General features: G+C 38.9%; 1 protein-coding gene across 1 annotated transcript in view; it reads left to right on the forward strand.

The window, feature by feature from the left end:
• Positions 1–18,160, forward strand: part of DNAH10 (dynein axonemal heavy chain 10) — a 272,004-nt gene that overhangs the window by 179,734 nt on the left and 74,110 nt on the right. The window contains exons 53-60 of the mRNA XM_089653648.1: positions 2,922–3,089; positions 4,955–5,143; positions 5,229–5,400; positions 7,873–8,076; positions 12,388–12,468; positions 14,109–14,306; positions 17,179–17,340; positions 17,770–17,944. Of these exons, the coding sequence (XP_089509774.1) occupies positions 2,922–3,089; positions 4,955–5,143; positions 5,229–5,400; positions 7,873–8,076; positions 12,388–12,468; positions 14,109–14,306; positions 17,179–17,340; positions 17,770–17,944 (1,349 nt within the window). The remainder of the gene's footprint in view (positions 1–2,921; positions 3,090–4,954; positions 5,144–5,228; positions 5,401–7,872; positions 8,077–12,387; positions 12,469–14,108; positions 14,307–17,178; positions 17,341–17,769; positions 17,945–18,160) is intronic.

The raw sequence follows: 18,160 nt of genomic DNA on the forward strand, positions 1-18,160 counted from the left end.
CAAAATTAGATTTTTTAAATTGTTTTACTGGACATGTTTAATAGCAAAAAGTCAAAAATATAGTTTTTTTTCTCAAATTGTCAGACTTTTTTTTTTATAGCGCGAAAAATAAAAAAGGCACAGGTGATCAAATACCACCAAAAGAAAGCTCAATTTGTGGGGAAAAAAGGATATAAATTTAATTTGGGTTCAGCGGTGAATGACCGCGCAATTGTCAGTTAAAGTAATGCAGCGCCTTAACACAAAAAATGCCCTTGTCAAGAAGGGGGGTAAATCCTCAGAAGGGCAAGTGGTATCCCAGTCTTAGTGGTATCCCAGTCTGTAGGGTTCAATGTTGAGTTGGCCTGCCCTTTGCAGCTATATCAGCTTCAACTCTTCTGGGAAGTCTGTTCACAAGGTTTAGGAGTGTGTCTATGGGAATGTTTGACGGTTTTTCCAGAAGCAGATTTGTGAGGTCAGGCACTGATGTCGGACCAGAAGGCCTGGCTCGCAGTCTACGCTCTAATTCATCCCAAAGGTGTTCTGTCGGGTTGAGGTCAGGACTCTGTGCAGACCAGTCAAGTTCCTCCACCCCAAACTCACTCATCAATGTCTTTATGGACCTTTCTTTGCACACTGGTGTGTAGTCATGTTGGAACAAGAAGGGGCCATCCCTGAACTGTTCCCATGAAGTTGGGGGCATGAAATTGCCCAAAATGTCTTGGTATGCTGACTCCTTAAGAGTTCCCTTCACTGGAACTAAGGGGCCAAGCCAAACCCCTGAAAAACAACCCCACACCATAATCCCCTTCCACTAAACTTTACACTTGGCACAATGCAGTCAGGCAAGTACCGTTCTCCTGGCAACCGCTGATCCTAGACATGTCCATCAGATTGCCAGACAGAGGAGCGTGATTCGTCACTTTAGAGAACATGTCTCCATTACTCTAGAGTCCAGTGGCGGTGTGCTTTACACCACTGCATCCGACGTTTTGGATTGCACTTGGTGATGTAAGGCTTGGCTGCAGCTGCTCGGCCATGGAAACTCATTCCATGAAGCTCACTATGCACTGTTGTTGTAATAATCTGAAGGCCACATGAAGTTTGGAGGTCTTTAGCTACTGACTATGCAGTTGGCAACTTCTGCGCACTGTGCGGTTCAGCATTTGCTGACCCCGCTCTGTCATTTTACATGGCCTACCACTTCATGGTTGAGTTGCTGTTGTTCCCATTTGCTTCCACTTTGTTATAATACCACTAGCAGTTGACCATGTAATATTTAGTAACAAGGAAATTTCACGGATGGACTTATTGCACAGGTGGCAACCTATCACGGTACCACGCTTGAATTTGCTGGGCTCCTGAGAGCAACCCATTCTTTCACAAATGTTTGTAGAAGCAGTCTGCATTCCTAGGTGCTTGAATCTATATACCTGTGGCTATGGAGGTGATGGGAACACCTGAATCCAATGATTTTGAGGGGGTGTCCCTATACTTTTGGCAATATAGTGTACATACACATTATACATACTGTTAGAAATTCTGTATATAGCCCTAAAGAACAGAAAAATTATAGCAAATCGGTAAGGACTTTTAAAGAAAAATACCACATTTACCTATATGCCTGAAGGAACTTTAAAGACCTCATAAACTTCTTTTATGTGACAGATAGATGCATTTGTTGGTATTCATGTGTTCTGGAAGCAGAGTACTGGAAGCAGAAGAGCATGCAGTTTAATTACAGGGGAGTGTATCTTAGCAATGGGAAGAGCAAAACGTTTAATCTCCACTTGAGCGATGATTACTATGTAGGCCTAGGTCTTGGGGTGCTAGAACCTAGGCTGGAGTAAGCCTTGCTGGGACTAATGTACTTCCCTTGCTGATTGTTATTAACTTTTTCATGATAATAATTTGTGTCCTAGGATATAGGCAGAATTAGTTGACCATGTCCAATTTATATACCTAGAAGTAAACAGTGGGGCATCATTCCTAACACCAAGAGATTGCAGAAATTAACAAGAACAAAATCAAATATAAAATTGATGCAAAATGGAAGACCGCACCAAATAGCTGAAAGCATAAGACTAGTTTTAATGGCATGCATGCCAAGAAACATACTATGAAATATAATATTCCAAATACCATCATTATGTTACATGTTTTTGCCAAGTGTTAGGTGAGAAACTTGTATACTGCAGCACACAGAGGTGTAGGAGCAGAGGTAGTACAGGTATCTGTTGTAACTGGAGAGGGAACATATTGTGCATGGTATAAAAAGTTAAAGAAATTAAAGTGGTTACTGTGGTAAGAGGTGTAGACTCAGTAATTAAAGGATTGAGCTAGTTAGCTGCAGAGAGATCTTGCTAAACTCAAGACTCTATTTTTCACATGACTGAAATATATCAAGCTACACCCTTAACAGTGCATGTTACATACATTTGTGGCCTGTAAAATTACTGCAGCTACACCATGAGTTTCACATGCACATGTCTGCTAATACATATTTCCATAGAGCTCTGATATTTTCAATCATATTATGTATAATAAAAATTAACATTGTATTTTACAGTCATGGCCAAAAATATTGGATTATTTCTTACAATTTTGAAAAGGTGCCAATAATTTTGCCCAGTCCATTTTGGGGGTTTTGCGTGGAATGTGTTAGATTTGGCTTTTTGTTTTTCTACTTGTTTGTGTCATACCAATACAAGCAAATGAGAATGTCTAAACATTTGTATTTGCAACAATTTTCTAGGCGAAGTGGTGCATTATCTGATAGAAATGCAGGGGTGCCAATATTTTTTGCCATGACTGTACTTGTCAAATCCCTTCTGCATTTTGTTTAGCAGTAAATGCATTTGTTTAAAAAAAAAACTGTTTAAAAAATGCATTATAACCTGACACTACCATACATGGAGTATCCTAACTTTTTATCCAACAAGGTCCAAGGCCACATTCAAAGTTTAATAGACGAACACTTCAAAGCTGACTTAGAGTATGCCATGAGGGACCCAATCCTTTTTGGTGACTACAGAACTGCAATGAATGAAGGTGAACCACGAGTATATGAAGACATTCAGGATTATGATGCAGCTAAAGCTCTCTTTCAGGTAAGATAGCTTGAATTAATAAACATAGATAATAAAATACTAAGTTGGTTATATGTTATATTCACATGCAATGTAGTTATTATTATTATACAGTATTTATATAGCGCTAAAAGGTTTGCTCAGCGCTGTACATTATAGTGGGGGACAGTACATGAGACAATACAGTAACAATACAATACACGAGGGGGTCAAGGGCCCTGCTCTTTCAAGCTTACAATCTAGGAGGGAGGGGATAGTGGTACAGGAGGAAGTGGCTGTGGGGGATGGAGTGGTAGGAGGAGATCGGCTGTTAGGTGAGGGCGGGGTAGGCTTCCCTGAAGAGATGGGTTTTCAGGGTGCGCCTAAAGGTGAGGAGGGTAGGTGACAGTCTGATGGATTGGGGTAGTGAGATCCAGAGGATGGGGGAAGTCCTAGAGAAGTCCTACAGTTGGGCGTGGGAGGTGGAGACCAGGGAGCTAGAAAGTAGGAGGTCTTGTGAGGAGCGAAGAGTACGGGTTGGGTGGTATTTGGGTATCAGGTCGGTGAGGTAGTTTGGGGCAGCGTTATGAATGGCTTTGTATGTCTGTGTTAGTAGTTTGAATTTAATGCGTTGGGCAATCGGGAGCTAGTGGAGGGAATGACAGAGGGGGGTTGCAGATGCGGAGCAGTTGGTAAGGTGGATGAGTCTGGCCGCTGAGTTCAGGATAAACTGAAGTGGGAATAGTCTTCAACGAGGTAGGCCGGTGAGAAGGGAGTTGCAGTAGTCCAGACGTGAGATAATAAGGGAGTGAACGAGTTGTTTAGTGGTGTCTGGGGTTAGGAACGAACGTATTTTGGAGATATTGTGGAGGTGGAGCCTGCATGAGTTTGCCAACGATTGGACATGGGGTTGGAAGGACAGGTTTGAGTCTAGAGTGACACCTAGGACTTTGGCTTGTGGGGTGGGACTGATGGTGGCGTTGTTGGTCATGATGGAAAGGGTGGGAGGGAGGGGGGCACGGGCTGGGGGGAAATTCAGGAGCTTGGTTTTGAAAATGTTCAATTTGAGGAAATGTAATAATTTTAATCTCGCAGTAATCACAGAGTGGATGTGGTGTATCGTGGCTGCTCCTAGGTTCAGGTAAAGGCTAGGGTCACCTTTACAAAAAAAAAAAAAATATCATCTTTTTGCAGAAAAAAAAGTGTGTATTTAATTTTTTTTGGTGGCTCAATGTCAGGCTCCAGCACCGTCTTCCTGTAGCTTTGTGACCGTATCCCCTTACAGGCTTTCTGTTACAAAGCTAGAGGAAGAGTGAATTAAGAGTGATAGCTGATCAGTGGCTCACAATTCATTGAAACTAAAAGTCTGTCTGCTCTGGTGGTAAATGGGACTTTAGTTTTTTTCATTCACAGATCACTGTGAATGAATGACTCTGCTGTGTTGATGTAGCCCCGCACAGCCACACAGTTTTCAAAATGTGACAGTGGGTGTGAGGAAAGGAACTCCCTCCTGCTGTCACAAGAGGGGTGAAGAGTGGAGGGGGGGTGCTTTTTGGTAACATGTTACATGTTGCACCCTAAATACAGATGTAACATATTACTAAAGGTGAACTTATCCTTTAATGATATTTTGCAGACCGGTATCCTTGGGAATTTCTTGCCATTGAAGTCAAATTGTTCTTCTTTGTGCAGAAAAAAAGTTTTCCTTTCTGATACTCAGACCACATGAAATCATGTGCAATGCTTACAATTAGCAGAGCAAACATGTCTTCAAGGATATATTTGGCAACCTAAGATCATACCTGTTCCATTATATGATAGCTGTATGTTTGCTTAATTTCATGTGTGAACTGTAACTTCACAACTACTTCAGAGTTGTTTTAAATAATTACTGTTGTTGTTTCCAGGAAATCCTTGAGGAGTACAATGAAAGTAAGACCAAAATGAACTTGGTTCTATTTGATGATGCACTTGAACATTTGACTCGAATACACCGAATAATAAGGATGGATCGAGGTCATGCTCTGCTGGTTGGTGTAGGAGGGTCAGGGAAGCAATCTCTTGCTCGACTAGCTGCCTTTGCTGCTGGATATGAGGTTTGCTTAAATAACTGTGATATATCGGGTAAATTTCTCCTTCTGTCATGCAACATTGATCAAAAATATTATGTCATCCGATTAGGTGTTTGAAATTGTTCTGAGCCGGGGATATGGAGAAAACAGTTTCCGTGAAGATCTGAAGAATCTTTACATTAAACTCGGTCTAGAAAATAAGAAAATGATTTTTCTGTTTACTGATGCTCATGTGGCTGAAGAAGGATTTCTCGAACTTGTCAACAACATGTTAACATCAGGTGTGCCCAACCACTTTTCTCATGTTCATATATTTTAAAGCAGTGCCCATTACGCATCTTATTGTGCATCTGATAATCCATGTCGGAATGATTAGATTTAAAAATGTATCTAAACTCAAGGACAGAAAATGAGTATCTTGCAGCTTTCCAGTTCTGAGATACAGTGGCTAAATTTTTTTTTCTTTTCAGGCATTTTCTGCTATCAAACAGACATAACAAAACCCTTTCCATTGTTAATTTAACAGACAAAAAGAGAGCAAATAATAGAAGTTCATTGCTACAGTTTGCATACACTTTAAACTGCATTTAGTTTTTCTGCGAGTATGTATTATAAGACATTTAAACTGCAGCTGCATGTGGCAAATAAAGTCAATTGATGAACTTCTGTAGTTGTTCTATAGTTATTCAACAACTGTGTCAAAGACTACCTCACTTTAATTAAAATGAAGTACAATAAAAAGCATGATTTCCCCAGAGCTACTGGACAGTGGGATCCTTCTTTCCTCATGCTGCTGTGAAATTTTCCCTTGTGTGGTCGAGCCTACAGTAGCAAAGAGAGAGGCGATACTTTGAACTAATGAACACCATGCTGCACATTTACAGGCTGTCATTCAGGGAAGACAAAGAAAAGAAAATTCACAAGGGAAGAATGTCACCAGCACACCAAGGTTCTCCAGTATGGGTCCGAAACTTTAGTAAGCAATCACATAGTTATAGCAAGAGCAACGTTTCGTTGTCTCGCAGGACCCCTTCATCAGGCATGTGACGTCACATGCCAGATGAAGGGGTCCTGCTAGATTTCGAAACGTTGATCTTGCTGTAACTATGTGATTGCTTATTAAGGCTTTGGACCCATATTGGAGAACCTTGGTGTGCTGGTGACATTCTTCCCTTGTGATGCTTCTTGGTTCCAGCCGGTGGTCACTGCACCACCCACTTACATGCATAGCCACTCTTTGATGCAGGAACATGTGCGTTGGGTGTGTAATTTTGAGAGAAAAGAAGTGGGCGCACCAACCTAGTTCATTATCTTCAAGGCTTCACTTTATTGATAAAAACGTAGTAATATACTCACGAACCAACTGACATGTCATGGCTTGTCATAATACAACTGCAAGTTGCAGGAACATAACAACTGGTGATGAAGCATGCAAAGATCCAACTGCCACGTTTTGAGGCCTTGCCTCTTCCTCAGAGCCATAACGGGCTATACTGGGTGCCCAGCCAGGTGTACCTGGCTGGGGAGTCGACATCACTAGGTTGGGCGCCCCCTGTCTTTCTAGTATCCATAGACGTCCCCAGTCTTTGAGAGGGTAGCAAGGCGTGACTTATCTGGCAGATCCAAGAGTGAAGTCTAGCCAATTATGATTTGGATTCACTTCTGAGAAAACTGTGTGGATGTATTCACTTTGTGTTTTCTCATTCAGGGAAATCAGTAGATGGGGATACTGAACATGGTGAATGCCAGGATCAAAATTAGTGACATTAAAGTGTTAGACTGTGTCCAGATGTTAAAGGTACACATCTGTCAAAGTTTCATATTGGACTTTAATGTACCTTTAACATGTTGCTCCTCTTTGCAGAATAAGGTTATGCGGTTGTCATTATAAGTTATATTCTGGATGCCACTGACATAAAATAGACCCATTCTTTCTGCACATTATTGTGAGCCTGAAAGGGACCAGTGAGGGGCTCAATTATTTAAAATGATAAACAAATGTAATTTGTACAAAAAAGTAATATACAGCACTCATACAAAAGACCTGATGATTTGAATGCCTTTTTAAACATTTAAATTAAACAATTGATTATTTTGATTGCTAACATTACAGTTTACATTTCATTACATTTTATCATGTGCCATTGTGTACAGTGGTGGAGCATAAGTTACATTCTTAGGGTCTTTGGCTTTATATGAAAATTGGACATTATAATAAGCAAAATGATTACAGTATTAACAATAATTTAACCAGGCATTTTCTGTAACAATGCCAAAATAAAACTAGGTTTATGATCAATTTGATTGTCGATAGTCATGTATTTTATTTATTTATTCAAAAGAAGCATGTTCTATTTATTTTGTACTTTCTCCATCAACTTAAAAACTCTGGTAGTTCTGGTATTAACATTCCTGTCCTAGGGCTACAAAATGCAGATAGCATGGTACGGTTTTATAGCAGTCTTGTTATATGATTAATTTATAAACATGGCATTGACAGATCTCATGCTTTTCTTTTCCATTTTCCATTTACCTTGAACAAAATATAAAAAATATATATAATTGCAGTCTACAAACTTCTAGTAGCTTGTCAGGTTGCATATTACTTTATTCATAGCAGTGGTTTATTGGTTACTGCATTTTCTGCATTGTACTATGCCTTTTTATATAAGCCTATATAAACACATAATTTCAGTTTTATTAGAGAATATCATGGAATACGTGTAATATTTACATTGTTTGTCTTTTTTTAGGCATGGTTCCTGCACTTTTCCCTGATGAAGAGAAGGAGGCTGTTTTAGGCCAGATCAGGGATGAAGCTAGTAAAAATGGGGTGGGCCCAGCAAAAGAAAGCATTTGGCAATACTTTGTTAACAAGAGTGCGAACAATCTTCATATTGTTCTTGGAATGTCCCCGGTTGGTGACACATTAAGAACAAGATGCAGAAATTTTCCAGGTAATGGAGACATTCTTCTTTTCTAACTTTCAAACCATTTTACATCAGGAGGTATAAAGTAAAGGCTTAAGAAAGCATCATAAGAATTTAAGTATTTTTGTAATAATAAAAGTTAAAGCTGAATTCCAGGAAAATATAATGGCCACAAATTAATGCAGTATTTTTTTGTAAATGTACGCAGTATAGGTACTTGAATTTTATTTGGTGCAAGCCTATTGCAATTCTCTGTACTGCAAAACTCAAAATGGAAGAGGAAGAGGCAGCAAAGGAACCAAGTTAGTTGTGCTTCAGTGGTTATTTGCTAGAAAGGGACATGCTGCTAGATGGAGAGAGCTCAGTGACAATGATGAGCTCATCGGTGTGCTGCTTCTCCCTTCACCATTCAGTCACAGGCTGAGGGAGGAACAGGACCTGGTAGTGTTAAATATCTACAATGGAGGAAAAATTCGGTATCCTGCCTGTCAGACAGGGATTTGCTGTGTGGCAGAGCTGTGTAAATCTTAGAGCTGGATGCCAAGAAATACATATTGTTTGGTTGGTAAAATGGATTCTTAGTATTTGTATATCTCTGTTTGTCTGAAGGTTAGCTTTAAAAAACACATTGTCTGATGCTGATTGATGCCGATAATGTCCCTATTTGTTGGTGAATGGCGTGCCAGCATGCCACTTTTTGGTTTGAGATGCTCAGCAAACAGGCTTTTATCCAATATAGGGTACCTCTCTAGGTTACTGAGGTCCTGTTGCAAAATGTGCTGAGGTCAGTCCTTGCCATTAATTTTTCTTTAAAATATTTTTTTTTCACCCTCAGTAAAATCCTTTCCTTGTGATAGCAAATCATGCACATCATTAACATTTTGCTGCTTAACCTCTTCATGCCTACTGGTAAAACAAATCTTAATGCCTAAGCACAATCTTGCAACGTTGACGTGTTAGTAAAACCGTATATATCATCATAACTACTTTGGACATCCAGGTGAATTATACCGTGTTTTTTCAGGAGAAATTGGGCTTTCATTTGGTGGTAAATGGTAATAGATATCTCCTAATTTTTTTTACTATCAAAGGAAAACTGGCCCAAAGTAGTAAAAAAAAAAAACTTTTACCATATATATGTATGTTATTTGTTGTTTGTACCCACAGTACAGCCCAGAAACAATAGTTTGGGTTTTTTTTTTACCTAAAACACACTGACACTGACACCAATTTACAAAAAAAAATTTCTAACCTTTGACCCTGAGCTTGATCCAAACACTAACCCTGGCACTGAACTAGATCAAACCTTGAGCTAGATATTTTTTCCTTAATTTGTATTTTATTTTTTATTATTTATTTAGTTATTTCTTTATTTTACAAACATTTGTTTTGTTTTTTTTTCCTCTATGCAAGGAAAAAAAGAGATACAATGTATCTCCTCCATTCGTAGAGAAAAAAAAACCAAGGGGGGGCGGGCTGTACAGTGACTGATCACTGTGATAGCTAATCAGAGGCTAATAATCATGCAATCATGTGACCCAGAATTGGGAGTCCCGGGTCCCGATCATTAGAATGGGACCTGGGGCTCTCATTGACACCCTGGTCTTTCTGCTGGGAGCGAGCTCTGCGGTGCGCTCCCAGCAGAAAGACAGGTAAGCCCAGTTCTGTGAGGCTGCATATTTGTGTGATGTTGGTGGGAAGGGGTTAAAGCGCATGTGTCTTCCCTGCAGATCCTCACAGCAAACCATAAAAATGTAGAGCAAGATGGGCCAAATCCCTTTTGAAGGCAACTACATTCCATTCTGCTGCTGTAAGGCTCCCTGTGAGCCTTTCCATTATGCAAATGTTGATTTCTCTATTGTCTATTGAGGGACAAAGTTTAATAGAATAAAAAACTGAAGTTAAATGCTGCCTACAGTAGAAATAGAAAATAGATATATAGAAAACTGAAGGCCAGTCCAATTGAGACTATTAACACCTTTCACACCACATCTGCCTATTAGTAGCAAGCTGTCCAAAGAGAAAATTATAGCATGTGAGGGGATGGCTCTGTGTCCCATGTGTCAGAGAAAAGAACATTTCCTACAAAGTACAAAAATCCTTGGATGAGGCAAAAATTGTTAGATTTCTTAAAATGTCATGTTATAATATCCTGTCTATAGGAGAAACAGACACTGCCAACAGAAAAAAGTCATTGGTGAGTACAGGTTAACCCTGCTCACTACCATAATGCTTCAGTTTTTGCTAGTGTCCTCAGGAGAGTAAATATGTTTTCTTCATTTTAATTAAAAAAAAAACAGCATGAAATCCTCCATACTCCAGACTTTCTAACTTCTGTGAACATCAGGGACCCAATCCTGCTTGTTTCCTAGTAGAAACACTGCTGTGTTCTAATGGCATACCCATTGTGGACTACTTTGATGGTCTCCTGTTAAAGAAAGAGTTGGCGTGAGCTTTTGTTGTACATAGTTGACTGTCCAGAAGTGGCTGTAGTTCAAGTGGATACTGAAATTTCAAAAATTCTCACTGGAACAACTCATCTTTTGGAGGATCTTGATCTAGTCCTGGACACAGTCCAGGCTGGAGTGTTTCTTCTAAGGAAAAATTTCTGGTCTTAGATTGAGCTTTCAAGTCCAGGAGTTGCCTGATTCTCCACTTTTGCATTCTTGGCTTACTGGTATTTGCCTTCCACATGTCCTGTTTCACTCAAGACCTCTTCTTCACTACGTTCTTTCTCCATGGGGCAAATCAATCTGGCCGACGAATAAATCAATTTGTTTGGCACCAAAGACCAATTTGGCCCTGGCTTGGTGTCTCAGGAGGCAGATGTAGACAATTGTCACATGGATTTCCTCAGCTAGTATTGTCTGTTCCACTTTAACTTGTAGTTAACCGGAATCAGCCCTAACTAACTCCTTCCTTACCTTCTCCCATTAGCTAATATTTTGCTGCAGATTTTTACAAATATTTTTCTTTTTACTATTAGCATATAAACCTTTTTGTTTTGTTTTGTTTTGTTAGCTTTGCATTGAAAAAAACAAATGTATTTATTTTTATCTGTAATTGCCATGTCTTGTAATAGAAACCCAATTTTAGTATCATCAAAAAAAGGACAAATGATAGAATAAAGTGTGTGCTTTATAGCTACGATAACACTGATTTAAAAATAATATTAGGCATATTAGAAAACATTAAGTTTTGATCATTTTGTTACGTATTTTGTATATAGAGATTGCATAGAAAATAAAATAGCTTTCAAAGACAGTTTTGCCAAAACAAAGCATTGTTTTACCAAAAATATATACAGTACATATTGTAATCCTTTTTTTTTAAAGAGTAGAGTTTATTAGGATTCATAGCATTGTAGTACAGAAAGACAGACAACATCAATACACTGTGCATGAGAAGGTGAGTTACAGAAACCAAATATGCCAGCAGACTGAAAACAGTGCATCAAAAACCCAGAAGTTTTAGGAATATGGACTCAGGACACTACTTATCAGCTTCAGACTCAGTGAGATGTTCTAAATAAATATAGTGTCCCTTTGAAATTCACGAAAAAGGACTACAATATTCCAGGGGCCCCTTCCAATTGGTTGCTAATGCACAGGAAAGAAAGTTAGCAAGCAGAGATGGAAAGCCACACAAGAAGATAGGGCAAAGAGTGTATCTGGCTGGGGAGTCGACCAATCTAGCAACAATTGCAGGCAAAAATGCCATGTAATCAAAGGAAGGAGTTTGGCAGAGGTAGAAAAATTGACCAAGGTTTACCATAATACCAGAAATTGTGGATATCATTCATTAAGACAGGCAGTAAACTTTTCCATCCTTATGATGTGGTACAGATACAAGGAAGTGGGTAGTTCCCTTTTAATCTTTGGGACTGACCTAAGTATGGTTGATAGTTGGAGTCTGGAGTTTCTGACTAGTTTATTAAACAAACCTGTTTTATTAAGTGTGTTAAGGTGGCCGTGCACTATACAGTCTTTTTTTATACAAATTGAATAGATTTTTTGTGTGGTTTCCTATTACATATTTTTTATAAATCTACAGGAGATTGTACAGTGATTGTATAGTGTATGATCAGCTTTAATTTATGAAAGTTCGATGTTACTTTAGGCTGCAGCACCATCACAACATATTGAAAATGGGTTTAGTCCTAACATGTCTGTTACTGGCAAATATTCCGTTGGAATAATCCTTGGAATGAAGGCAAATGTATGGTGATTTAAACGTGAATTTATAAAATTACTATCTATTCTCAGTGTAATGTTTTACTGCACATTAGACCTTCTTTATGTTTTGAATGTCATATACTAAATGATTTTTTATTTCAAGGTTTGGTGAATAATACTGGAATTGATTGGTTCTTGCCTTGGCCACCTCAAGCTCTGTATGCTGTTGCTAAATCATTTTTAGGTAAGTGTACTAAGAGTTACAGTAATTCGTATTGCCAGGCTTGTTAAATTAAGCAGTGCAAAGAGCAGTGTTGATATGCTAAGTAAGCTTCTCCAGACAGGCACTGACACCCGTAGTCCATGAACAGGCACCTTGTTTATGTGGCTTCAGTCACGAGGTGCTAAGTGCGGGCAGCTCATTCATGTCTCTTGGGATGCAGTGACTGCAAAAACACAGCTGTTTGTCCCAATTTGACAGCCATATGGATAAGTGGCCTTGACACACTGCATTCAGTGCTGCTCACCTGCACCCTCACAGTTGTCAAATTGAAATGAGCAGCTTTGGTCGCACAGCACCCGGCACTTGGCTGCTGAATCTGCATAAAGAAGGTGCACATTCGCGGGTAATGGGTGTCAGCACCCATCTGAATGAGGCCTAACCAAAATAAACCAATAACAAATCATTTTCACTGAACTCATGTTAATAAATTAAAATCAATTTGGCAACTATAGGTCAGTACAGCTGTGTATTAGCCTTGATGTTTATTCTACTGATTTAATGAAAATAAATGTTACTCAAAGTTTACTAAAGAAAAGTTGTTATAATTTTAGATCAATAATAAAGTTTTTGCTTTTTTAAGTTTAGAAGTTTTTAAAACTGTTGCTTTTTTATCTGTTTTTTTTATTGATGCATATTTACAAATGTAGACCCTGTGATTTACAAAATGTTCCCAAAGCACTATAAATTAGTGCTCTCAAGAGACAGCACAGCCATGAAAGCTTTGATTAAATTTTTAAGCTCAGCAGTCTGATAAGGGATGCATCAATGTTGTGATGGTGGATTAAAGTATTATTACACCATCAATTTTTTAAAATAATATATTCTGATCAAGCAGTGAAAAATTCCTCAGCACATGATTTAGTCCATATATGTACCAATCACTGTTTGAATCTTCATTGGCATCGGTTCCAGATCCCTAAACACTGATTCCCCAAATTTCCTGTTGAGGAGAGTACACTCTCTGTACCAAGTCACTTGAGGAGGGAGGAGACGGGACCAAGGGAGTGACTTGCCATTCTAGGGCTTTGGGGTTATGTGTTTGTGTTGACCCACACAGCTCCCAGCAGGTAGCACGTGTGCATCTGTTGCTTGTCAGGAGAGCTCTGTAATTACCATACACGGTCACTACAGGCAATGACAGTCATGTTATAATGTCTGCAAGCAGTATCAAACCAATGTGGTTAGACGGAACAGAAGCTTCCATCTGACTGAATTTCAGTATAGAATCCACAAATTATTATTTATTATATTAATGGTCATAAGTTATGGCAACATTGTAGGCACTGCTTGAATACTACTGTTATACTAAGCTTATGACTACATCTTTCAGGCTTCAACAAATTATATTCTTATAGATTTAAAAACATACCTGAAAGTTCTGTTGCCAGTTTAAGCAGGAAGCTTTCTGAATGTCTTTTTTCTGCTTCTACACTACATTTCTGGTCTATATAATACAATAAACTAGGCCACCATAATAAAGTTTCACATACTCGGCAGGGTGCAGTTTGCATTTCAGCAAGACTAGTGAAGAAAAACCACCAGTAAGGGCCTAGTTGAATACAGCATATTGTAATGTAAGCTATGCTTTCTGTGTGCTCCAGGAGAGAGCCAAATGATCCCATCTGAGGATTTAGAGCCAGTCATCAGCCATGTTGTAATGGTTCATGAGTCTGTGGGAAAATTCAGCAAAATATTCCAGCAGAAGTTGAGACGCAGCAACTATGTAACTCCGAAGAACTACCTTGACTTCATCAACACGTATTCCAAACTGTTGGAAGAGAAGAACCAGTTTAACTTGGGTAAAAAAATAATGTAGACTTAAAATTTTAACATGTATACTGTATATGTAGTGTGATTTGTCAAGGCTTTTATTGTGCTGCATGTAGGAAACCCATGACTAGCGTAGATATCCATGGGAGGCAGAGCAAAGCGTTATCTCCAAGGATGGAAGTTTTCAGCTAGCAGCCTAATATTCCCTCATGATAACAATGAAGCTGAGGTATCTGAAATATTCATAGGCTTGCACTTTCATAGGATGGACAGTGTAGACAATTTATGACAGCCAGTTGTATTATAATATCCATTGGTTTTCTAGCTATCGGTAAAATCACAATGCTGTAATACTGTCCAAAACAACATTTTTTAGGTCAGTTTATCGCATTAGAGATTTTGAGCTCCATTCACTAAAGCGGATCGCATGTAGTATTTAATATTCTGACACATTTTCCCCAAATATCACATGCGATGCTGAAAATGTCAATTCACTATCCCTTTATGCAGTATTTACCTAAAAAAAAACAAAAACGCTCAGTAAATACAGCATAAAGCAGTGTTAAAGTCAGTTCTTTAAAGGAACAAAATAACTGCATGCGGTAAATAAGTAATGGTCCAGGCATATATTAAAGGATTCTGTTTTATTTAACTGGTTGCTAGGGAGCTGGCAGCCATTAACATCCTTAACAACCAGTAAACAACTGCATAACAATAAAAATCTTTGAAATTCAACTGGATAAATCCAGAGCACTTAAAACTCCGCTACATTTCACATTGATTAGTGCTCAAGTAAAATCCTCCATTAATATAAAGGGCCATCTCTGCCATCAGGATGGAACCTGCACCAGCTGTCATTGATTAGGAGAATGCTATTGATGTATAAAGACATGGCAATTTTAAACCTACTTAGATGACATTAAATTGATGGAGGAGTTCACTTGAGAGCACTTACTAAATAAGAACGAATCAGCAGTAAGCAGTTCACATGTTTAAGCATTCTAAATATGCTTTGTTGAATCTCAGTAGAGATTTTTATGCAGTTAATGCTGATTCGTGCCATCCTCTTGCTGTGCCACATTGAGGACATCATAGTGACGAGCTGGATGTGCATCCGGAGTGTTATGGTGGTCTAGCCTGAACCCATCTGTAGAGGTGACTGTATACAGGAAAATCTGTGAATGTGAACATTTTTAAAAAAACATTAAGCCTAGCTGTGACTGATGCAAAATAAAATAAGGAACTGGCAAGCACTGTTTAAAACAATTCACATTATAGATTCAAAATAAATCATGATAGTCCGCATTATTTGCAAAGTTTTTATTTATGCACATTTCAAAGTATAAAACAAATAACAACATCCTAGCATGCAACCTTTTATAGTGATTGTAAAATGTACCAGATATAAGCGTCATATAGCAAGATAAATATAGAAACATTGGACGTGACAATCTATAAATTCACAATAAATGGAATGTCGTTATTAAAACTGTTCAGCCCTACAACAAAAAATAGAGAATTAGCATGAGCATAAGCTAGGTGTGTACTGTGTAGAATAACATTAGGGTAGGAGCACAAGAACTCTGGTCTGAATTTTTCAAGTTGGGGTTAGGATATTTATAGATAGAAAGGCCAAGTCAGGAGAAGAAGAAGCACTGCTCTTGTGCACAATTAGAATGGCCTGGACATTATTGTGATATTCAGCTTGTCCAGCATGCAGCAGGAATGAGAGAGAGGCCCCTCAATACCTGCAAGATTTTGTAAAATCTTCATGAAGGTGGTTTGGTCTCTGAGATCGTTATTTGAATTTATAGGGGAGTCCAGGATCTCGTGACCAGATGATTGGGTAGCTTAGATAGGTTAGAAGAGATGAGATATGTCTCTGGCATAGTATGTATTGCTGGCTTTCTAAAGTAATCTGTACCAATCTGTATTTTGGAAAATCTTCATGAAGGTGAACTTACACATTAAGCACCGAAAGTATGAAATTGCAGTTGACCCTGTCAAATGCCTTCTCAGCATTGGTAGCCAACAAGAGGCAAGGGGGAAAAGTGGATTTAATTGCATAGGTCAGATTGAGAACTTTGGTGGTGTTTTCTTTGGCTTCTCTTGTAGGTATAAAACTTATGTGGTTCAGGTGAATGAGAGATCTGAGATATGGAAATAGACGAGCTGCCAGAATTTTAGTGAAGATTTTGATAGCTACGCTTAACAGCAAGATTGAGTGATAGCTAGTGCAGGATGTTTGGTCTTTACGCTCCTTTGGGATAACTGATATTTGGACTTTCAAGAATTTTGTTGTGGAATAGGGGGAATTGAGACAGTGAGTTAAGGGCCGTCACCATGGGGGGAAGATTAAGGTGACGAGTATAGCACAAGAAGTCATCTGGACCTGGTGCTTTTCTCAGTTTGGTCTCTGAGATCGTTATTTGAATTTATAGGGGAGTCCAGGATGTCGTGACTAGATGATTGGGTAGCTTAGGTAGGTTAGAAGAGATGAGATATGTCTCTGGCACAGGGGCGGACTGACAACTCATGGGGCCCCGGGCAATAGGGGATCATGGGGCCCCTCTGTCCTTGCCCAAACTCAAAAAAGCCTATGAAAAAGGTACCAGGGGCATCTCATGGGGCCCCCTACTGACCCTGGGCCCTCGGGCAGTGCCGAGTTTCCAAATGATCAGTCCGCCCCTGCTCTGGCATAGCATGTATTGCCGACTTTCTAAAGTAATCTGTTTCCATTCTGTATTTTGATGTACTAAGTGCACTGTCTTTATTATTTGTACACTGCAAGTCTTCAGTGCCTCTAAACTGTATACTATAAATATTAAAATTGATTAATAAAAATGTTAAACAAGAGCAGTGCCAGACTGATAAATTATCTATGCTGTATTTCTTTCTCAGCACAGTGCAAACGTCTTGAAGGGGGTCTAGATAAGCTTAAAGAAGCTGCTGTACAATTGGCTGAGCTGAATTTAAAGCTGGCGGAACAAAAAGTCATATTGGCTGAGAAATCAGCTGCATGTGAAGCATTATTGGATGAGATATCAGTTAACACAGCAGTAGGTGAGTAATACACAAGATCAAATGACATCTACAATTTTCTGGGGCCAAACCCCTATCCTCCAGCTATTCCCATTCTGTTACTGCATTTGTGAACATCACCTCTCTGGAGCTTTAACCTTAATTACTGAAGATAGGGGAAATTCTACTTTTAGACAACTGTCACTGGGACAGATATCTACTGTGTCTTCATTTCCATCCATGGACACAGTAGATATCTGTCACGGTGACAATTATCTAAAGGTGGAATTTCCCCAATTTGTAGGAATTCCTACTTACCTCCTATTGTGTATATGACACAGGAACTGATGATCATTCTCTCCAGGGGGCACAGATTAAAAAAAAAAAACTGACAGGGTATTATTAAAAAATGACTTTCTTGCAAATGCAAACCCAGATTTGAATACTATATCATGTTATTGATTAACACAGCTGAAGAAAAAAGAAAGCTTGCTGAAGAAAAGGCTGCAGAAATAGAGGAGCAGAACAAAGTGATTGCAGTAGAGAAGCAGGAAGCAGAGAGTGCCTTGACAGAGGCTTTACCTATATTGGAGGCTGCAAAACTGGAACTACAGAAATTGGACAAGTCTGATGTCACAGAGATAAGGTAAAATGGAGCTTACCTTGAATTTTTCACTTTTGTTTCCTACTTATCAGAGCACTGCTAATGTTACAGTGTGATGTGGAGAAGGAGATTAATTAAGGCCATTGCTTTATTGAGGGATACAGCAGGTACTGGTATAGGGCCTGCCAGGAAAAATGTTGTAGTGTATTACTACTAAATGAAGGTGTGATTGTTGTTGCTTTATTTTTAAGGGTTGTG

Source organism: Staurois parvus, unplaced genomic scaffold (genome assembly GCF_062004578.1).
Source record: "Staurois parvus isolate SC_StPar_1 unplaced genomic scaffold, SC_StPar_1.0 ptg000719l, whole genome shotgun sequence".
Lineage (NCBI taxonomy): Eukaryota > Metazoa > Chordata > Amphibia > Anura > Ranidae > Staurois > Staurois parvus.